This window comes from Rhinopithecus roxellana, chromosome 15 (assembly GCF_007565055.1).
Source record: "Rhinopithecus roxellana isolate Shanxi Qingling chromosome 15, ASM756505v1, whole genome shotgun sequence".
In the NCBI taxonomy this organism is placed as follows: Eukaryota; Metazoa; Chordata; class Mammalia; order Primates; family Cercopithecidae; genus Rhinopithecus; species Rhinopithecus roxellana.
The window spans coordinates 11,441,963-11,466,971 of NC_044563.1; the positions used below are offsets into that span (position 1 = coordinate 11,441,963).

Sequence of the window (25,009 nt, forward strand, 5' to 3'; positions counted from 1 at the left end):
CCAGGATGGTCTCGATCTCCTGACCTCGTGATCCGCCCATCTCGGCCTCCAAAAGTGCTGGGATTACAGGCTTGAGCCAACGCGCCCGGCTCTTGTCACTTTTTAAAATTTCTTTTTTATAAATTAATATTTTATTGTTGGATCCTTCTCCTTTCTCTGGAGCAGTGCTTGGGGCCACTCTGACACTCTGTCTCTTCATCACCAGCCAAGGAAAGGGGCTTTCCTGATAGAGATAAGAGTTGGTTAAAGGGAGATCTAAGTCAGTCTGGGGTTGGAAGCTAGGAGAGAGGTGAGGGTAGAAGGCACAGGCTTCAGGCACAAGGGATAGGGGCTGGCGTGGTGGCTCTCACGGGTAGGGCGTAGCTGCAGCGCCTCCTTGAAGTACTTGGGAAGCAGGAAGCCATCAGTATTCCCTGGAGTCAGAATCACCCCATTGGCAGAGCGGAAGAAGGATATTCCATCTGCTGACAGAGCCAGAGATGTGACTCATGCCCTCCCTGAAGGCAAGGCCAGCCCCTGCTTTGTCCAGACTCACCTGCCAGAGCCAGGGGTCCATCAATAAACACAGCTATTTCACAATGGGGCCGCATGCCTGCAGAGACAGCTGAAGCTGGGGACTGGGCACCTAGAGGGCAGTCAGCAACCTGGGCAGACTAGGGTCCTGGGCTGGGATTGCAGGGTTGCTGCTCCATGCCAGGCATGGGGTGGCCTCAGACAAGTGTTGCAACCTCTGGAGGGGACCTGGGAGGACAGAGTGGGTGGGAGTAGCTAGATGAGAGGGAAGGGCACTGACCACTGATGACACTGGGGTCTCCAGGCAGTCCTGGGGCCAGGTGGATGTGCGTCCTTCCCCCGCAGGACAGGCCCTTGAGTAGGATGGATGGCCAGTGCTTCCAGAATGTACCATGGACTAGCATCGGGGGCAGGGCCTGTGGCGTCTCCAGGGGCATCAACTCCAACTCAGGTACCTGGTTGAATAGGCAGCAGTGAGACCCCCTTCGCAGGCAGGGGTCCCTCCCATCTGGCTCTCGTACTTGTCCCCTCACCCTGACCTGCAGGGAATGGCCCTGGTTGGCCCGGATGAGAAGGCCAGTGCTGGGATCCCCCTGCTGCAGGGCGAACCGCTGCTTCCTATTGGTGTCCACCACGCGCTGCACATCTTCAGCAGAGAAGCTGCGGAACTGGGGCAACTGCAGGAGGGCGCCCAGGGGCACGAAGCCATCTGTGGGCAGGCAGGGTGCTCAGGAGCCAACCTTGCTCTGGACTGGGCCAGGATTAACAGGGAGCTACACGCAACCGAAACAAAGCCTGGGCTTGGAGATCACTTGGGCATCCTCTGTAGGACCTTTTGAGTCTCCCCTTTCTGGGTCCCAGTTTTTTCAAGTTACATAAAATGAGGATCTGCCTCACAGAGGGGCAGGGAGGTGAGTGCTCAGCATGGCGCTGGCCTGGAGTGCACACTCACACCACCAGCTGCCCCATACCCTCCGGGGTACACCCTCGGAGTAAGTGCTGATCTGGCTGCTTGGCTGGAGGGGGCGGTCACCAGGCCTGGCCCAGACAAGAACTCTCCTCAGTCTGCTGTGGACATGACAGGGCCTCTAGACCTTGCTCTCCTCTGTGCATGGGGAAGAAGTGCCCTCCGTGCCTTCCTCAGGGAGCAGTGGAGGCAGCCATGGGGGAGGGGTCGCAGACAGGCTCACGTTTCTCTCTGGGCTCAAGCCCCAGCCTCCAAGGCCCCTACTTACCAGCTCCCATGGGGAGCCCCAGCTTCAAGGCCCCATGGCGCAGGGCATAGGACAGAGCCTTGGACAGCTGCACGTCTCGGTCCTGAAAGAACCCAGCAGTGGACCCTGGTCTCCATGGTGACCCTGCCCTGCTGCCCATCCTGAACCATCAATGACCCACTGCAGAGAGAGCCCAGAGAGAAAGGAGTGCCAGGTGGTCTCCAGGAATAGTAGGACCCTTCAACTCCTCCCCCAGCAACTCCCAGGGAGCCTGGACTTGTGGGAGGGGGTGGGGAGGAGGCGCGCACCTGTTCCCGGGATCTGGGGGCCCTTCTACCCCTGGACCCTGCTGCTTCCTGCCTTTCTCCTCCTGAGGAGTTCATGGCCAAGACCTGTGGGGAGCAGTGACGAGGGGGTACTGCTTTAAGGCCCCTCCCACGTCCCCACCCCTCCCAGAAAGTCACAAAGCCTCAGGAAGTGAGCGCTGGGTGGGAGTATACGGCTCATTAAGTTCACCACCCCCATGCTCTGCTGCAGAGAGGGAAACTAAGGCCCAGCAGGCCAGACTTGCCCAAGGTCACACCGTCAGCCAGCAGCGCAGGGAGGCCGAGCCCCACACTCCAGATCACTGGTGCCCCCCCGCAAGGTGGTCTGGGAGGCAGGGCCGACGTGCAGACTGATGGGGCGGAAGTGTCGGGGCTGCGGGGACAAACCTCCACCCTCCTTGACCCCGGCGGGGCGGGCGGCGGGCCCGCCAATGAAAAGCCGCGGGGGAAGGGGGCGGGCACTTCCGCTTCGGGGAAGGGGCGGGGCCTGCGTGAACTGGAGGCCGGGGATCTCCGGCTGGAGGCTGGAGCTTCTGGGCCCTGGAAAGGGGTCCCCGCGCGTCCCGAGTCGGAGGCAGACCCCTGGGTTTGAGGGGCATGGGCATTTGGGGGCGCCTGAACCCAAGACCTCCGGATGGTAGGGATGCCCGGGCGTCCCGGACACCCTGCGGGACTCGGGGCTCCTGCGGGAAGAACTGGAGCTTTACTGCCCAGGGAGTGGTCAGGGGGGTGGAGAAGGGCTGCGGGTACCCTCAGGAGGTCTGCGACAGACGGGGCCAGCTGCGCAGCCCAGGAGTGGTAGTGGCCCCCCTGGGTGACAGGCCTGGCTCTATCCTCCCCCAGAGCTGCCCCGTCCAGATCATGGATCCTGAGGTGACCCTGCTGCTGCAGTGCCCTGGCGGGGGCCTGCCCCGGGAGCAAGTACAGGCCGAGCTGAGCCCCGCCCACGACCGACGCCCACTGCCAGGTGGGGACGAGGCCATCACTGCCATCTGGGAGACCCGGCTAAAGGCCCAACCCTGGCTCTTCAACGCCCCCAAGTTCCGCCTGCACTCAGCCACCCTGGCGCCCATTGGCCCTCGGGGGCCACAGCTGCTTCTGCGCGTGGGCCTTACTTCCTACCGAGACTTCCTGGGCACCAACTGGTCTAGCTCAGCTGCCTGGCTGCGACAGCAGGGAGCCACCGACTGGGGTGACACGCAGGCCTATCTGGCGGACCCACTGGGGGTGGGCGCAGCACTAGCCACGGCCGATGACTTCCTTGTCTTCCTGCGCCGCTCCCGGCAGGTGGCTGAGGCCCCTGGGCTGGTGGATGTGCCTGGTGGGCACCCAGAGCCTCAGGTGAGATGCCAGGCTGGGCACAAAGACCCAGACAGCTCAAAGGAGCTGCAGCTCTCCACCCTCCCAATCCTCCCAGCTTTGGGTTCCTCATTCCTTAAAGGGAAAATTGGCCTGGTGTTTCTCTGAAAGTTTGCTCAGGGCAGTCCAGCTGCCTCCCCACTGACCCCTGCCCCAGTCCTGTGAGAAACTAGAAAACACAGGGGGGAAAAACTGGACACAGGAAGAAGATGCCCTACCCGACCCCTGACCCCTGTGTGTCCCCTTTGAAGCTGGATCTCTGGTTGTCTGCCAGGAAAAGGACACCAGACTCAGGATCACTAACTCTCTTACACTGTGCCACATCAGGCCCTTAGGGCCAGCAGGTATAGGCTTGCTGGTCCTGAGATGGGGCAGGGGGAAGAGGTGGGGAGCAGGAGCTGAGCCTGACCTCTCACAGGCCCTGTGCCCTGGTGACAGCCCCCAGCACCAGGACCTCGCTGGGGAGCTGGTGGTACGTGAGCTCTTTTCCAGTGTCCTTCAGGAGATCTGTGATGAGGTGAGTGAGGTTGACCTGGACAGGGTGGTAGACATGAAGGGAGGGGTTAGGACTTGCCAGAATTCTACAGATCTGGGCTGGCGGGAGGCCTGCAGGCATTTGGTCAGCAATGATAGAAGAAGTTGGCTTTGCAGCTAGGCATACTAGGAGTGGAATTCTAGCCCGCAGTACTCTCTGCCTTGGATTCTTCTTCTTTTCTTTTCTATTTTTTAGAGTCTTGCTCTTGTCGCCCAGGCTGGAGTGCAGTAGCACAATCTCAGCTCACTGCAAGTTCCGCCTCCCAGGTTCACACCATTCTCTTGCCTCAGCCTCCCGAGTAGCTGGGACTACAGGTGCCCGCCACCATGCCTGGCTAATTTTTTTCATATTTTTAGTAGAGACAGGGTTTCACCATGTTAGCCAGGATGGTCTCGATCTCCTGACCTCGTGATCTGCCTGCCTCAACCTCCGAAAATGCTGGGATTACAGATGTGAGCCACTGTGCCCAGCGGATTCCTCTTCTTTTCTTTTCTTTTTTCTTTTTGAGACAGAGTCTTGCTCTGTTGCCCAGGCTGAGTGCAGTGGTGCCATATCGGCTCACTGCAAACTTTGCCTCCTGGGTTCAAGTGATTATCATGCCTTGCCCGGCCAAGGATTCTTCTTTTCAATGGAAACAATGATAAATATCTTACCTACTCCCCAAGTTTGTTGAAAAAGGAGTAAGTGTGGCAGGGCGTGGTGGCTCACACCTGTAATCCCAGCACTTTGGGAGGCCGAGGCCAGTGGATCATCTGAGGTCAGGAGTTCGAGACCAGCCTGGGCAACATGGAGAAACCCCATCTCTACTAAAAATACAAAAACTAGCCGGGCATGGTGGCGTGCACCTGTAATCCCAGCTACTCAGGAGGCTGAGGCAGGAGAATCACTTTAACCTGGGAGGCAGAGGTTGCAGTGAGCTGAGATGGCGCCACTGTACTCCAGCCTGGACGACAGAGCAAGACTCCATCTCAAAAAAAAAAAAAAAAAAAAAAAACGGAAAAAGGAGTAAGTGGGAGTCCCAGTCACTAAATTGACTTCTCTTGGGTGACCTTGGGCAACGTGTTCAATCTCTTTGGTTTTGGTGTACCTGTAAAACACACATGCCCATCATCTGACATTCTGTGATGCCAGGCCCTTGATCTACAGGCTGTAAAGTGCTGTACACAGGCAACAGGCTGTTTTTCATTGAGAGGGGCAGGGATGTGGGCAGTGGGATTGATAGGGGGGACCTCCCCCCTCCCCCCTCCACCGCAGGTGAACCTGCCGCTGCTCACCCTGAGCCAGCCCCTGCTGTTGGGCATCGCCCGAAACGAGACCAGTGCTGGCCGAGCCAGTGCCGAGTTCTATGTCCAGTGAGTGGGCTTGGGTACATGATCCTGGGTCTTGGGGAGGTGGGTGGTGAGGAGTGGGCTGAGGCAGCTGTGGCTCCACAGGGACCCCGCAGGGGCTGGTCACCCACTAAGCCACCCTGTGTTCTTGTCCAGGTGCAGCCTGACTTCTGAGCAGGTGAGAAAGCACTACCTGAGTGGGGGACCCGAGGCCCACGAGTCTACAGGAATCATCTTTGTGGAGACACAGGTGCAGAGTGACAAACCATCTTGCTTGGAGGCCAGGGCTGGAGCCTGCAGAGGCCTGGCAATGCATTATCTTGTAGGGGAGGTGTTGGCTGGGTCACAATTCCCTCCAGAGGCACAAGATTTGCCCTTAGTGCAAGGGAAAGGTCCAGGAACCTGTTCAGCCCCTTAACATGCCTCCCTAAGGACAGTGCAGAGGTCTCTGAGGCTCAGGAATTCTGGGCACAGCCCTGGCAGGAGATGTGGCAAGCTTGAATGCCTGGGTCTTGTTGTCTCCCCACAGAACGTGCGGAGATTGCAGGAGGCGGAGATGTGGGCTGAACTCTGCCCCTCTGCCAAAGGCGCCATCATCCTCTACAACCGGGTTCAGGGAAGTCCCACCGGAGCAGCCCTAGGGTCCCCAGCCCTACTCCCACCGCTCTGAAGATAATAAAGGACTTAATTCTTGGATTCCGTTGGCATCTGCTATTTCTGTGACAGAGAGGAACAGTGGGCCCTGAGTGCGTAAGGCAGGACAAGTGACCTGGGGGGGAAAAAACGCCCAGCCTCAGTGTCCTCCTCTACAAGCAGAGGATAACAGCTGTGGCTCCCTTAGCTGCCTCCTGAGAGGCTCCGGGGCGAAGCAGCTCTTAAGATATGCCTCGCTGCAATGGGGAGCAACAGCGGAACGGAGAGACGGTGGCCGGGCCGAAAGCGTCGCAAAGCCTCAGAGAGCGGGCTCTGTCCCGCCCGGTCCCCAGGTGGGCGCTCGCGCCTGTCCGGCGAGTCCGCAGGCTGGGGGACCGGAGGCCCCAAAGGCCAATAGACATGTAGGGGCGGGGTCTCCACCGATTTTTTTTCCTGCCTGGTGGACGTGGTCTTGGCATCCACGCCAATGAGAGTGCGAGGGCGGGGCCTGAATAGACGCAGGAAATGGCGACGGCCCCGGGTCCTTGAGCAGCGGGGGCGGGGCCTGGTTGTGGCCCCTCCTTCGCCCGTCCACAAGCTCCCTGAGTGGGAATGGGGTTTCGGAGTACCTGGCTGGTTGGCTAGACCCCGAAGCCAGCGCTGAGAAGGGCTGCGGATGCCCGGGTGAGGGAAAAGGGCAGGTCCAAGAACACGCGGGGCTGGTCCTGGGCAAGAACCGCCCCCTCCCCGGGTCTGCTTCAGTTTTCCTTCGCAGAACACCGGGCCGGGCCTCTTCTCTCTGTCCCCGGGTGCTTGAAGTCTAGCCCCATCCTGGTCCCAGTGCGCTCTTGGTAGCCTCCTTTCCCGGTTGCCCGCCTGCCGCCATGCCGCCCTTACTACTACTCCTGCGCCTGTGCCGGCTGTGGCCCCGCAGCCCTCCCTCCCGGCTCCTCGGAGCGGCCGCCGGGCAGCGGTGAGTTGGGCGCGGGGGGCCAGGCCGGTTGTTCAGTGGGTTTCTGTTTGCCCTATGTGCTGAGATAGTTGTGGTCTCTACTCCGTGTCAGGAGGCTCCCAGGTTTGTCTCAGGTAACCGTCGCCTTCCCTGCTGAGGATCAGAGATAGAGAAGACCCCCAAGGTCATACACCGATTTAAGCGGCAGAAGAGGAGTTTGAGTCCAGGTTAAACCCAACGCTCTTACCACAGCTCTAGTGGTTTTCAAACATCACTGTGCATAACCCTCTGTGGGAGGTGGGAGATGGGGAGGTGTCGGGTACAAAAATCCAGATTCCTCGGCTCTGCTCTGGAGATTCTGAACTGGAGGAATCAACTGAGTAGGGCTCAGGAATCAGTTTTTTATTTCTTTTTCTTTTATCTTTTTTTTTGGAGACGGAGTTTCGCTCTTGTTGCCCAGGCTGGAGTGCAAATGGCACCATCTCTGCTGGGCACAACCTCGGCTCACTGCAGCCTCCGCCTCCCGGGTTCAAGCGATTCTCCTGCCTCAGCCTCCGGAGTAGCTGGGATTAGGGGCATGCGCCGCCACAGCCAGCTAATTTTGTATTTTTAGGAGAGACAGGGTTTCTCCATGTTAGTCAGGCTGGTCTTGAACTCCTGACCTCAGGTGATCCGCCCGCCTCGGCCTCCCAAAGTGCTGGAATTACAGGCGTGAGCCACCACACCTGGTCAGGAATCAGTATTTTTCCAACAAGTTTTTGGACTCCACTTTGAGAAATCCTGACCTGCACTGTGCCTGAAACACTCCACAGGGAGGGCTGATCTGGAGACAGGTTTGTCCTGGGATCTGTTTCAGCCTTCTCAACTCCTGGTGGCTGAGTTGAAGGGTGTAGCCCAGGGAGGGGCTGGGAAGGGCAGGGCAGAGCTAGCTTCTGGGTTCCCTCAGCCCCTGCAGTTTGCGACTCTGTCCACAGGTCCAGCCCCAGTAATTATTATGAACTATTGGGGGTGCATCCTGGTGCCAGCACTGAGGAAGTTAAACGAGCTTTCTTCTCCAAGTCGAAAGAGGTACCAGTACCCCTAAGGTGGGGAGGGGGAGCAGGAACTCTGAGCCAGTGGGGGTGTGCTTCAAATTCCCAGGAGTAGACCTGCATCTCTGGCTGGTGCCACATTTTTTCAGCCCTCATAGGGAGTGGTGGGTGCTCAAGGGTAGGGGAAAGCTGTGGGCAGGAGCCAGGGGTCCTGTCTGATGGGCTGGGCTTGGTTTTCTTGACCTGCCTGCCTGCTCTTAAGAAACCTGGACCGGGGCATATGGTGAATGCAGGGGGCTGGCAGGTGGGGAGGGCTTGAACGCAGGAGGAGGCAGGAGTCCATGCTCTCTGGCCTTCTGAGGAGTGGGCATGCCTGAGTGAGGGTCACTGACCAGGCAGGGCTTCTGGGTATGACTGGAGCCCTGGTGTGGGTGGATGTCATCAGCATGGGTCCTGGGGAGGGACAGGCAAAGGGAGATAAGGGGAGTCCTGCCCCACACCAGCTGCACCCGGACCGGGACCCTGGGAACCCAAGCCTGCACAGCCGCTTTGTGGAGCTGAGTGAGGCATACCGTGTGCTCAGCCGTGAGCAGAGCCGCCGAAGCTATGATGACCAGCTCTGCTCAGGTGGTCCCCCAAAGTCTCCACGAACCACAGCCTATGACAAGTCTGCCTGCCAAACACACAGGTACAGTAATCCTGCCCTCAACTTGCCCCACCCCCAGGTCTCTTGGGGAGGCTCATTTCCACAATGTCCCTTCCTCTGCCTCCCAGCAGCTCCTGGGCACCCCCCAACGCACAGTACTGGTCCCAGTTTCATAGCGTGAGGCCACAGGGGCCCCAGTCGAGGCAGCAGCAACACAAACAAAACAAGCAAGTGCTGGGGTACTGCCTCCTCCTCATGCTGGCAGGCATGGGCCTGCACTACATTGCCTTCAGGTGATGCCTGTTCTCCCCGGGGTGATGGGCAGAGGGCAGGAGGGTGGGTGAATTCCAGTGTGGTCAGCCAGTCCTCCACAGCACCTCGTGTCCCGTACTATTGTGTCTCTCAAGCTAAGAGTTGCTTGAAATCGGTCTCTGGAGCCTCTCCTTACTTAGTAAAGACAGTGCTGCACTAAGAGCTAACGCTGTCATTTACACTTTTTATTTTTTATTTATTTATTTTTTATTTTTTTTTTATTTTTATTTTTTTGAGACGGAGTTTCGCTCTGTCGCCCAGGCTGGAGTGCAGTGGCCGGATCTCAGCTCACTGCAAGCTCCGCCTCCCGGGTTTACGCCATTCAACTGCCTCAGCCTCCCGAGTAGCTGGGACTACAGGCGCCCGCCACCTCGCCCGGCTAGTTTTCTGTATTTTTTAGTAGAGACGGGGTTTCACCGTGTTAGCCAGGATGGTATCGATCTCCTGACCCCGTGATCCGCCCGTCTCGGCCTCCCAAAGTGCTGGGATTACAGGCTTGAGCCACCGCGCCCGGCCATTTTTTTTTTTTTTTTTTTTTTTTTTTTTGAGATGGAGTCTCGCTGTGTCGCCCAGGCTGGAGTGCAGTGGCGCCATCTCGGCTCACTACAAGCTCCGCCTCCCGGGTTTATGCCATTCTCCTGCCTCAGCCTCCCCAGTAGCTGGGACTACAGGCGCCCGCCACCACGCCCGGCTAATTTTTTGTATTTTTTTTTTCAGTAGAGACGGGGTTTCACTGTGTTAGCCAGGATGGTCTCGATCTCCTGACCTCCTGATCCGCCCGCCTCGGCCTCCCAAAGTGCTGGGATTACAGGCGTGAGCCACCGCGCCCGGCTTTTTTTTTTTTTTTTTTTTTTTTTTGAGGTGGAGTCTCACTCTGTCCTCCAGACTGGAGTACAGTGGTGTGATCTTGGCTCATTGCAACCTCACCTTTGCCTCCTGGGTTCAAGCAGTTCTTCTGTTTCTGTCTCAGCCTCCCAAGTAGCTGGGACTACAGGCGCCCACCACCATGCCTGGCTAATTGTTTTGTATTTTTAGTAGAGATGGGGCTTCACCATATTGGCCAGGCTGGTCTCAAACTCCTGACCTCATATGATCCACGCACCTCGACCTCCCAAAGTACAGGGATTACTGGCGTGAGCCACCGTGCCTAGCCACGAAGCCGATTTTCGATAGCAGATACCTAAAGGCCAGTGCCCACTGCTAGCAGCCTGCCTAGTTCAGTGATGGAGTTAGATGCATACCCTTTCTAGTCTTCTGGGAGGAGCACCCCCATGTCCACAGCTGCTGTAACACCTCGAAGTGGCCAGGGACTTCGGATGCCATTGGACCCTAGACAAGCCAGGGCCACTCTGAGCCCTCCCTACCTATCACAGGCAGGGTTAAGCTGAGGTCCCTAACCCTGTGTGGGTTAAAAAGCTGTGAGGCCCCTAGAGTGGGGTGGAAGGGGGCAGGACTTCAGGGACAACAGGAATTCGAGTCCCAGGGTTAATTGTGACACATTGCAGGAAGGTGAAGCAGATGCACCTTAACTTCATGGATGAAAAGGATCGGATCATCACAGCCATGTACAACGAAGCGCGGGCGCGGGCGCGGGCCAGGTCTGTCCCTGCTCTCTTCTGCCCCTGCTCCCTGTCCCGGCACCACACTTGGGGATCCCTATCCCAACCACCCAAGTGCCCTCTCCTCCAGGGCCAACAGAGCCAGCCTTCAGCAGGAGCGACAACGGCAAAGGCAGCAGCAGCCGCCACCACCGGAGCCAACCCAAGTCCCGGAGATCGTGCCCCCGGGCGCCGGCCCCTGAGGGGCTCACCTGGATAGAGCCTGCAGTGCATTCCCGCCTTGCTTCCTTCCCTGGACTGCCCGCTTCCCAAAACGCGCGCAATAAAGTGATTCACAGAGCTAGTGTGCGGCTCCCTCCTTCAGGCCCGGCGCCCCCCTGCCCCGGCCTCGCCGAGGGGCAGCGCCCCGCCCTCTGGATAGTGGCTGCGGCGACCCGGGAGCCCGGCCCCCTGGGCGGTGCGTCCCCTTTCCCCTGCCGCGGCGGGAGGCGGGAGGGGGTGTGTGGAGGAGGCGGGCCCCGCCGGCGGCCTCGCCCCCCCCACCCCGCCGCCCCGCCCCCGCCCCACGGCCCGGTGGGGAGCGCGTGTCTGGGTCACATGAGCCGCCCGCCCGCCAGCCCGGGCCCGGCCCCCCGCTGCCCCCGCCGTCCCCGCCGCCGCCGCCCGCCGCCACCGGCCACCCACCCGCCCGGCTCCTCCGGCCGCCTCTGCTGCTCTGCGCTGCGCTGCCTGCATCCAGGGCTCGGGAGGGGGCCGCGGAGGAGCCGCCCACCGCGCCCGGCCCCCGCCCGCCGCGCCCGGGCCCGCGCCATGGGGCTCTGGCTGCCACCGCCTCCCGCCCCGCCGGGCTAGGGCGATGCGGGCGCCCCCGGCGGGCGGCCCCCGCGGGCACCATGAGCCCCCTGCTCCGCCGCCTGCTGCTCGCCGCGCTCCTGCAGCTGGCCCCCGCCCAGGTACGTGCGGCCCGACAGCGCGCCCGCCAGCCCGCCGTGCCCTCTCTCAAGGTTGGCGGAAGTAAGGAGGCGACCCGCGGCCTCGGCTGGGGGGATCTGCGGGGTCCGGCCTTGGACGCGGGCGTCTCGGGGGCCCGGCGCGTGCATCCCCTGGGAGGTGCCCCTCCCCGCTGGCCCGCCAGCCCCAGTCTGGGGCCACTCCTCCGCCCCACCCCGTCCCCTGGGCACCGCCGGGGGCGGGGCTCCCTCAGTGCCCACAGGACCTACTTCGGCGCCCACTGTGCGCTCCTGATCTGCATGCAGTCCCCAAACATGCTCGGTTCTGCGGCCTGGAGATTTGACGCGGCCGCTGGAGCACCTGTTGTGTTTTGGGCCAGGGCAGGTCCTGGGTGGCCAGGAAAGGACAGGTAAAGCTAGAGCAGTGGCCACAGGAACAGCGCAATCTGGAAAGATGTCAGAGAGGTGGTGAAGCCTCCTGATGCAAGGGCAAAGCCCCAGGGATGGCGACAGGGACAGACCCTCCTAAAGTGTACCTTGGGTACAGGTCTTTATCTCCCACAGGCCCCTGTCTCCCAGCCTGATGCCCCTGGCCACCAGAAGAAAGGTAAAACTCATAAAAACTCGGCACTAGCCAGCACTAAGAGGGTTTGTCATAGGCCCTGATTCCAGGTGCCTGGTGTCCATCATCTTGTATAACTCCCCTAGAATATGCAAACTGTTATTCTACCCATTTCACAGAGGAGGAAATTGAGGCAGTGGGGTTACTGGGATCTGGATAAACAGGGCAGGGGAAGACAGGTTATGAGGGCAGAGTGGGGAGGGCTAGTGGAGGGTAGCTGTGACCTGGGGACTAGGGGGGACAGCTGCTGGGAGCAGCTGCAGGAAAAACAGTGAGGACTTAACCCCTACCGGTCTGCTCCCAGTGGTGTCATGGATAGATGTATATACTCGCGCTACCTGCCAGCCCCGGGAGGTGGTGGTGCCCCTGACTGTGGAGCTCATGGGCACCGTGGCCAAACAGCTGGTGCCCAGCTGCGTGACCGTGCAGCGTTGTGGTGGCTGCTGCCCTGACGATGGTCTGGAGTGTGTGCCCACTGGGCAGCACCAAGTCCGGATGCAGGTACTGGGCATATGGGGCAGCGGGCAGGGGATGCAGGCACTGGGCAGGTGGGGCAGCGGGCAGGGGATGCAGGCACTGGGCAGGTGGGGCAGCGGGCAGGGGATGCAGGCACTGGGCAGGTGGGGCAGTGGGCAGGGGATGCAGGTACTGGGCAGGTGGAGCAGCAGGCAGGGTGGATGCTGGCTGGCTCTGGGGCTGGGGCAGCCTGGAGACTGAGGCACAGGAGGTACGGTTGGGGGGAGGGCTGGTGGCCAGCCTCCTGGCTGTTGGGTGAGCTTTTCTCCCTCCAGCCTTAGAGCATCCCCTTTCTCTCTCTCCCTCACTGTCCCCCCTGTTCTTCTCCTGAGCACAGATCCTCATGATCCGGTACCCGAGCAGTCAGCTGGGGGAGATGTCCCTGGAAGAACACAGCCAGTGTGAATGCAGGTGCCAGCCAGGCCCAAATTCTGAGCTCACAGAGGCCAGGCTTGGGGGGTGCTGGGTATGGTGGTCCACAGAACTGGGGACCAGGTTCCTAAGAGTAGAGCCAAGGGTAGGCCTTGGATCTGGGGCAACAAAGTAGGATGCTTGGGTCAGTGGCTCACACCTATAATCCCAGCACTTTGGGAGGCCCAGGCAGGCAGATCATCTGAGGTAAGGAGTTCAAGACCAGCCTGACTAAGATGGTGAAACCCCATCTCTACTAAAAAAAAAAATACAAAAATTAGCTGGGTGTGGTGGCGGGTGCCTGTAATCCGAGCTACTTGGGAGGCTGAGACAGGAGAATAGGTTGAACCCAGGAGGCGGAGGTTGCAGTGAGCCGAGACCGTGCCACTGCACTCCAGCCTGGGCAAGAATAGGGAAACTCGGCCGGGCGCGGTGGCTCAAGCCTGTAATCCCAGCACTTTGGGAGGCCGAGACGGGCGGATGACGAGGTCAGGAGATCGAGACCATCCTGGCTAACATGGTAAAACCCCGTCTCTACTAAAAAATACAAAAAACTAGCCGGGTGTGGTGGCGGGCGCCTGTAGTCCCAGCTACTAGGGAGGCTGAGGCAGGAGAATGGCGTAATCCCGGGAGGCGGAGCTTGCAGTGAGCTGAGATCCGGCCATTGCACTCCAGCCTGGGCGACAGAGCAAGACTCCGTCTCAAAAAAAAAAAAAAAAAAAAAAAATAGGGAAACTCAGCGTCAAAGAGAGAGAGAGAGAGAGAGAGTAGGATGCTGGGATTTCCTGATCTTCCTCCTCTTTGTGTCTATCTCTCTTACTTTTCAGACCTAAAAAAAAGGACAGTGCTCTGAAGCCGGACAGGTGAGTCTTTTGGACTCCAGCTGAGTGGGGGCAGGGGGAGTACGAGTGAGTCCGGAAGGTGTTGCCCCTCTTTCTCCTCCCACCTGTCCCCCGCTCTTTTCCTCTGCTCCCCAAGCCTGTGTTCTCTGTCCCGACCCCAGCTCTAGGGAAGACTCTTCCTTCCCACCCCAGACATGTCGCTTCTCCTCCCTAGGGCTGCCACTCCCCACCACCGTCCCCAGCCCCGCTCTGTTCCGGGCTGGGACTCTGCCCCCGGAGCACCCTCCCCAGCTGACATCACCCATCCCACTCCAGCCCCAGGACCCTCTGCCCACGCTGCACCCAGCGCCACCAGCGCCCTGACCCCCGGACCTGCCGCTGCCGCTGTCGACGCCGCAGCTTCCTCCGTTGCCAAGGGCGGGGCTTAGAGCTCAACCCAGACACCTGCAGGTGAGGTGTCTGTAGGGTGGTGTTTGTTTGGGAAGGCACCAAGGTCCTGTCCTGGAGCAGGTCCAGGGTGAGCCTGCCAGTAGGAGGAGGGCCAGGAAAGGAGAAACTGTTGAATGTGTTGAACAAATATTTACCAAGCAGCTGCTGGCACCTGGAGCTGTGTAAGCAAGTCCAACATTCTAACTCAGGAGTCAGATACAGGAGGGACGATGCCAGCAGAGGATGTCAAGGGCTGTGGTGAGGGGCACCTGGCCTCATCTTTCAGAGGTCAAAGAGCTCTTGGAGGAGGTGACATCTGCCTGGGGTAGAAATGTGGGATACAGCTTTTCCAGCTTGCAGTTCGGGCCTTCCCAGAAGCCCCTGTGGTAGACATCTCCCTACCTATGGGCTTCGAGAGGACATAGCGGAACCCTCGTGCACCCTTATCTGATGTATTTCTCACCACCCCTCTCCTGCAGTGAGGCCATGGGGTGACATCATATTGGCCGGGCCAGTGGGGGCTCCCGAGGAGTGTCAGGAGGGGATGGCCTTCACAGAAGGTTCCTCCTTCCCCCTGCAGCCTCCAGTGCCCAGGGCCGAGTGGTGCGGCAGGACCCTCAGGTTGTGATCTTAGTGGGCCCGAGGCACACGTGAGTCCAGGGCTGGGGCTGCGCTCCAGCCAGCATGAACAGATCACTTCCTCCCTCCTCAGGTGCCGGAAGCTGCGAAGGTGACACATGGCTTTTCAGACTCAGCGGGGTGACTTGCCTGAGAGGCTATATCCCAGTGGGGGGACAAAGAGGAGCCTGGTAAAAAACAGCCAAACCCCCAAGACCTCAGCCCAGTCAGAAGCTGCTCCAGGACCTGGGCCTCTCAGAGGGTTCTTCTGCCATCCCTTGTCTCCCTGAGGCCATCATCAAACAGGACAGAGTTGGAAGAGGAGACTGGGAGGCAGCAAGAGGGGTCATATACCAGCTCAGGGGAGAATGAGGTACTGTCTCAGTTTCTAACCACTCTGTGCAAGTAAGCATCTTACAACTGGCTCTTCCTCCCCTCACTAAGAAGACCCAAATCTCTGCATAATAGGATTTGGGCTTTGGTACAAGAACTGTGATCCCCCAACCCTGATAAAAGAGATGGAAGGAGCTGTCCCTGCCTGTGTCACTGTTTTTCACTGTCCAGGCTGGCTGGTTTGGGCATGAGTGTCTGCATCACTAAATCTAAAGCTTGTCTTGCTCCCTCGTCGTGCAGATGGAAGAAATGAGGACTAAGGCTCCACAGCAGATCCCAGGCAGGGCCAGAATTAGGTATTCATCACTTTCATGTTATTGCCAGGCATGGGAGTCAGGGAGAGCCCAGTCAACAGCCTGCCCTCCTGCTCTTCACCGGGGTTCTTTTCTGGAAGGAGACGACTTTCTGTGGCCAGAGAGCCTGGGGTAGGACCCAGATCTGCTGAGTGACCTGCTTGTCACTACCCCTGCCTCTCTGAGCAGCAGTTTCCACATGTGCACATAGAGGGAACAGAAGATTGCTATGGTTGGCGTCCTTGGGTCTCAGAGAAGTTTGAGACTATCTTTACATAATAGAAAAAAAACACTTGTTCTTCCTGCCAGGCAGCACTTTCAGCATCTGCTGCTTTTTGTTCCCTGCAGCTTGAATCTAAAGCCCCGGTACCTGCCCTGTCTTAACTTCACTCCCACTTCCCTGAAAGGGAAGCACCAAAGGTCTGGGGCTGGTGGGCCTGGTTTGGGCGGCAGGCTCCCCTCAAACCAACCCACACAGTTTTTTTTTTTTTTTTCTTTTTTCTTTTTCTTTTTTTTAACAGAATCTCACTCTGTCGCCCAGGCTGGAGTGCAATGGTGCGATCTCCCCTCACTGCAACCTCCACCTCCTGGGTTCAAGCGATTCTCTTGCCTCAGTCTCCCAAGTAGTTGGGATTACAGGTGCCCACCACCACGCCCAGCTAAGTTTTGTATTTTTAGTAGAGATGGGTTTCACCGTGTTGGCCAGGCTGGTCTGGAACTCCTGACCTCAGGTGATCCACCTGCCTCAGCCTCCCAAAGTGCTGAGATTAAAGGTATGAGCCACCACACCCGCCCAACCCACACGGTTTTCTCCACCCTCACCTCCCTCACACCCTGCAGCTCCCTTCACTAGTTGCTGCCTGAGATTCTCCTGACTTGTCTATCCCAGCCCAAGCCCAGCCCCCACCCTTCTGCCTGCAGCCTCCAGTGCCCAGGGCTGAGTGGTTTGCGGTGGATGAAAGGCCAACCTTGGGCACCAGTGCTTTGCCTGCTGAGGCAGGACATTCAGGGGCAGAGTTAACTCAACTGGGCAGCTACCGGGAGGGGAGGTGCAGCCACCCTAATGGAGGCTTTCTCTGAGGTGTTGGGTCAGAGCATGTGGGTATGATTTTAGTGGGCCTAAAGCAGGAGTGGGTTGAACCAGCAGACAATTCCTGACAGCAATTACTACTTTCTTTTTTTTTTTTTTTTTTTTTTTTGAGACGGGGTCTTGCTCTGTCACCCCGGCTGGAGTGCAGTGGCCGGATCTCAGCTCACTGCAAGCTCCACCTCCCGGGTTTACGCTTCTCCTGCCTCAGCCTCCCGAGTAGCTGGGACTACAGGCGTCCGCCACCTCGCCCGGCTAGTTTTTTGTATTTTTTAGTAGAGACGGGGTTTCACCGTGTTAGCCAGGATGGTCTGGATCTCCTGACCTCGTGATCCGCCCATCTCGGCCTCCCAAAGTGCTGGGATTACAGGCTTGAGCCACCGCGCCCGGCCGCGATTACTACTTTCAAATCATTTTCTCAGTCATGATGTTACTAGACATGCCACAGGTCAATTAGCATGAGGCAGAGGAGGGTTAGGGCTCCAGAGCTACCACCTCCACCTCCAGAGCCCAGTCAGCCCCACGAGACATGCACAATGCTTCACATGCACCTCCTCACTTCCTCCTTAATTCTGAGGTCAGCATCATGATTGTCTTCCTTTTACAATTGAGGAAATACGCTCAGAAAGGCTAATTGGCCGGGGGATTTGACCTCCAATCAGCTGTCTCCCTAACCTTCAACCTAGGTTTAGCTGCCTCTCAACCGCAGGTTCATTACTTCAGTTGACAGATGTTTGGTGGCTGCTGGGGCGCCTGAAAATAAGTCTGGTGGGGAAACAGGCCCAGCCAGATCATTCCAGTCATGAGTCACAGCCCAGCTGCACAGGTAGAGGGTAAGCCTGGCTCCTGGGAGAGAGACGTGGGCGGGAGCATTGGCTGGAAGCCAGGGCTTGGCACTGAACATCATCTCGGTCCTGCAGGGATCCCGTGGGCTGGGTGTCATCAAGCCCGTGTTACACGCCTGTGTTGGATGACAAATTCCACCAAGCACATAGCCGACCCGTAATTCAAACCTGAGGGTCACTGTGAAGCCCAGGCTCTTTCCACAGCGACTGAGGGCTGTGGGCTATGATGAGGCCTGGGAAAACGAGTGCTGTGGGAGAGGCTGGAGGCTACTTGAAATGGCGCCTCAAGACCCCCTCCGGGAACCCACGCCGGCCTGACCTTACTATCACCTCGGCCGGAAGTGCCTCCTGCCTTTTCGGAAGTCACTTTCACCTAACCGCACAGACTACCGCTCCGCCGGAAGTGACGCAGGCAGCGGCGTTGTGGGGGCGGGGCTAGGGAAAGACCCGCGCCAGCGGGCGTGTGGCCGCGGGTTTCGCACGGCCCAATGAGGGAGGGCGGCGTGGCCCGGCCTGGTAGCGACAAGGACGCGCCTGCGCAGAGGCGGCAGCACCACCGGGGTTGACTCCGGGGGCGCGGCGAGGAGGTGAGCGGGGGCCACAGCCCGGGCTGGGGGGAGCCGGGGTGCAAGAGGGCAGGCTGGATCAGGCCGGGCAGGAGCGGACCGGGCTCCGAGTGTCAACGAGAGCTAGGTGACGAGGAAATTGGGGGTGGGGGCCGGAGCTGTCCGGAGATGCCGCAGGGGGAGGGTTCTCACGCCGCACGGGGCGGAGCCCTGGGACTCGGGGCGGGACGTGGAACCGGGACGGGTGGGACCTCCGAGCTGGTGCCAGTGGAAGGCGGAGCCTGGCGGCAGGGGGCGGAGCTAGGAAGGTCGGGGGACGGAGCCTGGCTCTTGAAGGAGGAGCTGGAGGAGGTGAAAGGCGGAGCCTCGGGGTCGGAAGCAGAGGGGGACGGAGCGCAGGCGCTGGGGGCGGGGCTTCAGCCGGTGAGTGGCGTGGCTCCGGCTCCGGAAAAAGGGTCTAGTTCTGTCGAAGGCGGGGTTGCAGGCACAGGGGCGGCACCGCATCCTTCGAAGGGCGGTGCCAAGGAGTCAAGGGAGGAGCCTGGCCCGAGTAATGGCCCCGGGCGTCCTCGCGGGGGTGGTCTCCGTGGTGGCCGGGCTTGGGGACGCGGTAGGCCGAGAACTCCACCGGGAGAGGTGGTGTGGGTGGAGCGGGCTCGGCGGCCAGCAGACACAGGGCCAGTCTGGGTGCCCCGGAGACCCCCAAGGGCTCAGAGTTGGGGCGGCGCCCCGGGCGGAGGCACAGGACCAGGCTGGGGGATATCTCCCGAGGACCCGGGCTCCTCGGAGCCACCCAGCGGGGATGTGTGGGTGCCTCGGGGCCGGCCCCCGGCAGCGGCCGCAGAGGTGTTGGTGTGCTGGGCCGGGGGCAGCTGGGTGTGGCGTGAGTGGGACCGCCCAGTCGGGGCAACTGCAGTGCAGCCAGATAGGGTCTGGACTTTACGCAAAGGGACAGGCGGGAACTGAAGAGCGGAGGTGGGGACCGGGAGGGAGGGAAGGTATGGGGGTGAGCAAAGGGGCGGGGCCCTGGCTGCTGTGGCCTCCCCTGACCCCCTCCCCCCGCTGCTGGGGTCCTCGGCCAAGCCCCCTTCTCACTGGACTGGTAAGTGTGGCCCCGGAGCCCGGGGGAGAGGGCGGTGACCCGGGACAAAGGGGATTCCCCGGGGCAAGCAAGATACAGTGGTGGTGGAACCCTTCTGTTACCTACCCGTGTTCCATATTCTCCCTGCCCTCCCCCACCTTCAGTCGGTCGGTCGGGGTCTGTGCCCACAGAAACATGAGGCTGAGCTGGGTCCGGGTCCTGACAGTACTGTCCATCTGCCTGAGCGCCGTGGCCACGGCCACGGGGGCCGAGGGCAAAAGGAAGCTGCAGATCGGGGTCAAGAAGCGGGTGGACCACTGTCCCATCAAATCGCGTAAAGGGGATGTCCTGCACATGCACTACACGGTGAGTGGGATGGGCGGGCCTTTTGGGAGTGGATGGGGCTTCCGAGGACCGGAAAGTGCTTGGGAGTCTGGTTCTCCATCAGCCAGGTAGATGACCTTGGGCAAGTCCCCTCTCCCCTCTAAGCTAGTTTCCATGGTTCTGACTTGCCCTTGCCTACTGCCCAGGTGGGCACCAGCAGGCAGTGACAGTATACTGTGAGCTGCCCAAGGCTCTGTCCTCTTAAAGAACTATGACCAGCCGGGCACAGTGGCTCACCCCAGTAATCCCAGCACTTTGGGAGGCCGAGGCAGGTCAGGAATTTGAGACCAGCTTGGCCTCATGATGAAATTTTCTCTACTGAAAATACAAAATTAGCCGGGCGTGGTGGCAGACGCCTATAATCCCAGCTACTTGGGAGGCTGAGGTGGGAGAATTGGTTGAACCCGGGAGGCAGAGGCTGCAGTGAGGCGAGATCATGCCACCGCACTCCAGCCATGGCAAGAGACTCCATCTCAAAAAAACAAAAAGCACTGACCACCAGTGCTGTGGGGGCCAGCTTGATGGGGAAAGCAGCTGAGGGAGGGGGTTGTCAGGGGTGGTCCCCTCTTCCTCACTGGCCTTCTCATGGTCCCACAGGGGAAGCTGGAAGATGGGACAGAGTTTGACAGCAGCCTGCCCCAGAACCAGCCCTTTGTCTTCTCCCTTGGCACAGGCCAGGTCATCAAGGGCTGGGACCAGGGGCTGCTGGGGTGAGTCATAGGGGAATGGGCTTGGGAGCGGGGGCATGCATGGCCACCGCCCAGGAGGTAAGCTGTGGGAGGCAAGCCCCAAGAATACAAGACAGGGGCCCTGGGTGCTGCCATGGGCTGAGCATCTGTCTTCCTGCAGGATGTGTGAGGGGGAGAAGCGCAAGCTGGTGATCCCGTCCGAGCTGGGTAAGAGGCCCCTCCTGAGGGTGCAGAGCAGGCTGGGGTGTGTGACTAGGAAGGGTGAAAGCTGCTTCAGCCTTTCATTGGTCTTCACCATATCCATTCATGACAATACATGCCTTCTCCAAGTTTGGCTGTCTAGCAGTGAGTACAGGGCAAGATCCTTGAAGCACTCAGCTGTAGCGGCCCAACTCTGCCCTTGCCAGGCCTTTGGCACCCCCTTCCCATCTGCATTATCCTTCTCCATTTCTGGCCTTCTTGCTGAGAGGGGCAGAACACCCTCCCTTTGCCCAAGCTGGAAGGGAGCTTGGCCATCACTGACTGTTTCTTTGTGCATCTTCAACAGGGTATGGAGAGCGGGGAGCTCCCCCAAAGATTCCAGGTAGTAAACCTTTTGATGCCCCCCATCACCTGCAGCCAGCCCACCTCCCTGTGGCCCTGGTTGGCCTTTTGACTCCCCTTCTCCCCTACAGGTGGTGCAACCCTGGTGTTCGAGGTGGAGCTGCTCAAAATCGAGCGACGATCTGAGCTGTAACCAGACTGGGGAAGGGTAGGGGGAGAGGCCCCCATCAGGGACCAGACTGTTCCGGGGGAAAAAAAAACAAAAAAAAACCTTAAAAGCCCAAGGAGTAAGCCTGTGTGTGTTTGTGGGCCCCGAGAGACTCAGAGACCTCAGCTCCGGCATACCCCACCACCTTCTCTTTTCCTGACTGTGGAGCCTTGGGGATCTAGGCTCAATGGACATGGTGGCCCTTGCCCAGAGAAAAAGGAGTGTTCCTGCCTGCCAGCAGCAATAGCACTGCTCCCCACAGCTCCCCAGCCACTTCCAGCTCCTGGTCTGGGAGCTAGCACTGGGCTATCGTCATGGCTACATGGCCCTCAGGAAGGCCTGTGGTCACCTGGGGAGAAGCTGAGCTGGCAGAAGTCACAGAGCAGGGTGCCCCCTAAGAGACCAGCCGAGCCTGTTAGCTGCACCAAAGGCATCTCCTAGCTTTATTAACGGGCCCGCGCTGCAGAGTCAATATAAAAACACAAAAAGTCCCATCAGTTTAATAACAATAAAAAACCCCAAAAGTGGAAAACTGAGGGGGCAGGGGAAGAGACCCCTGGGCCAGGGGCACGAGGAGCCCTGCTCATGGCACCAGGCCTGGCCGCAGGGTCCCCCGGTATTGCTGTTGCTACGAGGTCGGGGGGCAGCGATTGTCCTGTGGGAGCCACCGTTCGCCTGGGTCGGGGACCCTCACTTCTTCTGGGGTGTGCTCAGCTTCTGCATGCCCCGGATCTTGTCCAGCAGGCCAGAGATGAAGGCCTGGGTGGGAGGATAAACATTAAGGAGACCAAACCCCTAGAGGACAGGAGCCAGGCTCCCCTCACCCCACTCCGCCCCCCCCCCACCCGGGGAAATCTCTTACCTCTGTGGGTTTGTAACAGTCAACCAGCAGCTCCTAGCAGGGGATGGGGGAGGAAGGATAAGTGAGTCCTCGGGAGTGGGGGCCTGGAGCTCACCTTTACTGACTTCCAAGGGACTGGGGCCACCCGGAGGCACAGGAGATGCCACAACCACCTCACAGCTAGGCATTGGCCCCATTCCGCTGAGGCAGGAGCTGAGGCTTGAGGGCCTGGCTCCACAGCCTCGCTTTCCCAGGGCAGTGCCTCAGGCTACCCGCTGCCCCTCAGCCCCCTCACCTTGACCCTGGCAGCCCGGGCATCATCACTCTCCATGTCCAGAAGCTCATCCACATCAATCTCCAGTTCTGGGATCTCTTCTTCCTGGGGTGGGGGTGGGGGAGGAGGGAGAGACATGGGCCTGAGTTGGAGAGGGGTTGAGGCCCCTGCCTACCTCTGAGGAACCCGGCCCTCTGCCCAGCAGACACAACGGCAGCTGCTCTGAGGAGGAAAACAGATCAGGCCCGTGCCAAGGCAAACTGCCCAAAGCGGGGTGGGGGGGGAGCTTCCTGTCCCTGCCAGTGGGCACCGGGGGTGCCAGACAAGGCCAGACAACCAGGGCTGGGGACCTTGGGCCAGGAACCCAGCAGATGTGTCTCCCCAACATCCGGGCCCCCCATCTCACCAGAGCACCGGTGGGTGCAGCTGTCCCAGCTTATCATACCCCCTCCCCTCCCCCAAACACCTGTCACAGCTCCCCGGGAGCGAGGAGGAAGTGAAGGCTGAGGGGTCACTGGGAAGGACCCAGGCCTGGCAAAGAGGAAACAAAGAGCCCATGCTTTGGTGAGGGAGGGGGTGCCCACCACCCTGCCCCACCCTCCCCAGGAAGCCCCTATCCTGTTTGTAGTCAGCTGCATTCCAGGGCTGGGCTAGGGTAGGCAGGCAGCACCGGGCAAGCCCACTCCTCCACCCTGCCCCCCGGGGCCTGAGTCACCGTCTGAACAACCAGGGAGTCATGGGGGTGGAGAAGCAGAGCCCAGAAAGCGGGCTAGCCTGCACGCACGCCAAGATGGAGCTCCAGGCTAGCCCACAGAACAGCGCAGCCCCAGTCACCTACCAGACCAGCGCCGTGTAACCACAGTCTAAGCCACTGGGCACTAGGCGGTGAGACCTCCTGCCGCTGCCAGCCCAGACTAGCCCCCTTGCCTCTTGCCCAAGGCCCAGACCACCCCTTGAGGTTTCTGGAGGACACTAAGCAGGACCTGGGGAGTGGCATAATGGGGGCCAGGGTCCGAGGCAGCGGAGAAGATAGAAGTGACTTAGGTCAGGGAAGAAAGAGTATATATTGGGGGCAGGGGGTGCAGAGGGGAGGGGAGCGCGCAGGGAAGTAGAGCGCCCTTTGACTCCGGTGACAGGAAAGCTCATAGTGGGGCTCCCAGGCAGACCGGCTCGAGACCGATTTTGGGGTGTCGGCGCGGGGTGGGAACACACCTGGCAGTCGTAGAGGCGCGTAAGCTGCTCCAGGATCCACTCCTCTAGGTTGAGGCGCTTCCGTAGTTCCTTGCGGTCATACTTGACGGTGACCTTCCCTTGGCGCCTCACTGGGCCCTCATCGTCCGCGCCACCCGGGCCCTCTCCTGCGGCCCCGGGGGGGCTCTGAAAGTAGACGCGTGGTCCTGGGCCGCCACTGCCCGGCCCGGGGGCCGGGGCCGCCAACGCCGCGCCCCCCGCCGTGCCGCTGTCCGCCATGGCGGCCGCCGGGGCCACGTGCGCGCGTTGGGCCCCTCCCTGCGCCGCCGCCTCCGGGACGCCCGCCGGCTGGCTCGGGTTAGCTCGCCGGCTCAGCTCCGCGCGGCTCCGCGGCGAGGGCGGCGGCGGGGGCGCCCGGGGGCAGCTGCAGCATGCGGAGCCCCCGGGCCTGGCCTGGCCGCGCCCCGCCCCCTCCCCGCCGATCCGCCCGCCCTTTGTCCCCCGCGGCCGCCGCCCGAGCTGCCGCCGCCGAAGCGCTTTCTCTGTCTAGCTCTTCCTCCGCCCCCCGACCACACCCCCTTAAAGGGCCAGCCCCTCTACGGGCCCCTCTCCCCTACTCCGCCCCCAGGCAGGGGTAGGGGAGGGTCTATTCGGCAGGGGGTGGCCTAGCTGTCCGTATCACCCCCAAATGCAACCTTCCAGTCCCAAACCCAGGCGTTCTAAGCGCTCAGGACGACGATTTGCGCTCACGCCAGGACCCTAGTCCTCATTGGACCCTTCCTCATTCTATCCTCATTGAGGCCATTTGAGAATAGGAGCCATCTGAGAATGCAGGGGAGTGGACATCATGTGCAGACAGGTAGTCTGGTGAGGAGACGCTGCGGTCCCCGATGTTCAGGTCCTCCAGCCCTCGGCCAGCGAGGGGCAAACGGGCTGCTCCGCACGGACCGACACGTGGACTGGGCTCCCGGGAAAGTAGGAGTGGAGAAGGCGGGCAGGAGCTGTCCGGGTCCCTAGACTCTGACTAGCAGGTCCCACGCCCCCAACGGAGGAAGCCGGGGCTGGGGGGTGAGCGGTGGCACCCGGCCGGCCCAAACGGCCGACCCCGGGCAGCCACCGCCCACCGGCAAGATGGCGCGGGGCTCGGGATTGTGGGAAACGGAGTCCGCGCCCGGCACCGCCCCTCCCCCGCTGTGCGGCCAGGCCGGGAAGCGCAAAGTTGTTTGGGGCCTCCTCTGCGCCCCGCGACCCGTGTGTGCACAGAGGGGGAAACTAAGGCGCAAAGAGCTGGGCAGTGCGGGGGCCGGGACTCATAATAATAAAGGCGATAATCGCGGCTGCCCCTACAAGCGTGAGTCCGGACCGCCGCCCAGTCGGCTCCGCCGAGGGGGCCGTGCCGCGGCTTCCGCACCCCAGCCCTGCGGCTCCTCGGTCCTTCACATAGCCCTGGCTTACCTCCTATAAGTGGACGGCGCATCCCGTTCCCTCCTCTATTTGATTTTCTGCATCTTTAAATGGCCTCATTCATTCGTTTATTGTCTGTCTCCCACTTTTAGATTGTGAGTTCCGCGGGGCTGAGCCCTGCTTGGACATGGCCTGCTGGTGCCACCGGGCTTGAATGGTCTTCAAATCCACTGCTATTAGGCAAATTATCTGGTTCCCGCTGAACCCCAGCACCTAGAACTATGTCACACTCATAGTAGGTCGCCGCATTGGTTGAACAAATGATTTTGAAAGAATGAATGGCTTCCTCTGTGCCTGCATTTCCTCAGAAGGTTGTAACAAAGATTAAATAGGAAAATTCGTGGAAAGTTCAAT

The 25,009-nt window shown here is 60.2% G+C and overlaps 7 protein-coding genes and 1 long non-coding RNA gene across 27 annotated transcripts; 6 read left to right on the top strand and 2 right to left on the bottom strand.

Moving 5' to 3' along the window:
• Positions 1-32: 32 nt before the first annotated feature.
• Positions 33-2,511, bottom strand: TRPT1 (tRNA phosphotransferase 1). 7 transcript variants are annotated; one of them, XM_010376936.2, is made up of 8 exons: positions 2,299-2,511; positions 2,036-2,119; positions 1,749-1,830; positions 1,053-1,222; positions 794-968; positions 536-592; positions 351-461; positions 33-223 (listed from the first exon to the last, which is right to left on the bottom strand). In XM_010376936.2, exons 2-8 carry the CDS (start codon positions 2,108-2,110, stop codon positions 132-134), a joined length of 762 nt encoding a protein of 253 aa, XP_010375238.1. In that variant the 5' UTR covers positions 2,111-2,119; positions 2,299-2,511; the 3' UTR covers positions 33-131. The 7 variants fall into 7 exon arrangements, with proteins under 7 accessions (XP_010375238.1, XP_010375229.1, XP_030773306.1 ...); XM_010376927.2 differs by having other exon boundaries at positions 83-461; XM_030917446.1 differs by having other exon boundaries at positions 83-461; positions 2,311-2,450.
• Positions 2,512-2,532: 21 nt separating this feature from the next.
• On the top strand, positions 2,533-5,971 carry NUDT22 (nudix hydrolase 22). 2 transcript variants are annotated; one of them, XM_010376954.2, is made up of 6 exons: positions 2,533-2,690; positions 2,897-3,394; positions 3,831-3,929; positions 5,202-5,299; positions 5,432-5,525; positions 5,805-5,971. In XM_010376954.2, the coding sequence occupies exons 1-6, from the start codon at positions 2,688-2,690 to the stop codon at positions 5,943-5,945; spliced, it is 933 nt and encodes a 310-aa protein (XP_010375256.1). In that variant the 5' UTR covers positions 2,533-2,687; the 3' UTR covers positions 5,946-5,971. The 2 variants fall into 2 exon arrangements, with proteins under 2 accessions (XP_010375256.1, XP_030773305.1); XM_030917445.1 differs by lacking the exon at positions 3,831-3,929.
• Positions 5,972-6,094: 123 nt separating this feature from the next.
• On the top strand, positions 6,095-10,747 carry DNAJC4 (DnaJ heat shock protein family (Hsp40) member C4). Of its 4 annotated transcripts, none has more exons than XM_010376980.2 (6): positions 6,095-6,881; positions 7,835-7,928; positions 8,395-8,579; positions 8,666-8,830; positions 10,355-10,447; positions 10,539-10,747. In XM_010376980.2, the coding sequence occupies exons 1-6, from the start codon at positions 6,793-6,795 to the stop codon at positions 10,648-10,650; spliced, it is 738 nt and encodes a 245-aa protein (XP_010375282.1). In that variant the 5' UTR covers positions 6,095-6,792; the 3' UTR covers positions 10,651-10,747. The 4 variants fall into 4 exon arrangements, with proteins under 4 accessions (XP_010375282.1, XP_010375291.1, XP_010375265.1 ...); XM_010376989.2 differs by having other exon boundaries at positions 8,669-8,830; XM_010376963.2 differs by having other exon boundaries at positions 10,355-10,747.
• A 194-nt stretch (positions 10,748-10,941) lies between these two features.
• VEGFB (vascular endothelial growth factor B) lies at positions 10,942-15,329 on the top strand. 4 transcript variants are annotated; one of them, XM_030917453.1, is made up of 7 exons: positions 10,942-11,361; positions 11,906-11,965; positions 12,285-12,481; positions 12,834-12,907; positions 13,735-13,770; positions 14,065-14,199; positions 14,891-15,329. In XM_030917453.1, the coding sequence occupies exons 1-7, from the start codon at positions 11,265-11,267 to the stop codon at positions 14,910-14,912; spliced, it is 621 nt and encodes a 206-aa protein (XP_030773313.1). In that variant the 5' UTR covers positions 10,942-11,264; the 3' UTR covers positions 14,913-15,329. The 4 variants fall into 4 exon arrangements, with proteins under 4 accessions (XP_030773313.1, XP_010375315.1, XP_030773312.1 ...); XM_010377013.2 differs by having other exon boundaries at positions 10,947-11,361; positions 11,923-11,965; XM_030917452.1 differs by having other exon boundaries at positions 10,948-11,361; positions 13,964-14,199.
• A 2,516-nt stretch (positions 15,330-17,845) lies between these two features.
• On the top strand, positions 17,846-20,961 carry FKBP2 (FKBP prolyl isomerase 2). 7 transcript variants are annotated; one of them, XM_010377023.2, is made up of 6 exons: positions 17,846-18,001; positions 19,253-19,427; positions 20,043-20,155; positions 20,295-20,341; positions 20,682-20,717; positions 20,809-20,961. In XM_010377023.2, exons 2-6 carry the CDS (start codon positions 19,257-19,259, stop codon positions 20,868-20,870), a joined length of 429 nt encoding a protein of 142 aa, XP_010375325.1. In that variant the 5' UTR covers positions 17,846-18,001; positions 19,253-19,256; the 3' UTR covers positions 20,871-20,961. The 7 variants fall into 7 exon arrangements, with proteins under 7 accessions (XP_010375325.1, XP_010375332.1, XP_010375362.1 ...); XM_010377030.2 differs by having other exon boundaries at positions 17,850-18,001; positions 19,226-19,427; XM_010377060.2 differs by lacking the exon at positions 17,846-18,001 and adding an exon at positions 18,007-18,107.
• LOC115893676 (serine/threonine-protein phosphatase 1 regulatory subunit 10) lies at positions 18,118-18,982 on the top strand. The gene has a single exon (XM_030918936.1). It carries the CDS (start codon positions 18,149-18,151, stop codon positions 18,944-18,946), a length of 798 nt encoding a protein of 265 aa, XP_030774796.1. The 5' UTR covers positions 18,118-18,148; the 3' UTR covers positions 18,947-18,982.
• Positions 20,962-21,302: 341 nt separating the features above from the next.
• PPP1R14B (protein phosphatase 1 regulatory inhibitor subunit 14B) lies at positions 21,303-24,283 on the bottom strand. The gene is given in 5 exon segments (XM_030917696.1): positions 21,303-21,644; positions 21,748-21,780; positions 22,022-22,105; positions 23,213-23,494; positions 23,496-24,283. Coding segments are annotated over 5 exon segments (597 nt in total). The 5' UTR covers positions 23,625-24,283; the 3' UTR covers positions 21,303-21,575.
• Positions 23,851-25,009, top strand: LOC115893532. Its single transcript, XR_004053564.1, has 2 exons — positions 23,851-24,058; positions 24,748-25,009. It is a non-coding gene; the product is annotated as an uncharacterized LOC115893532 (long non-coding RNA).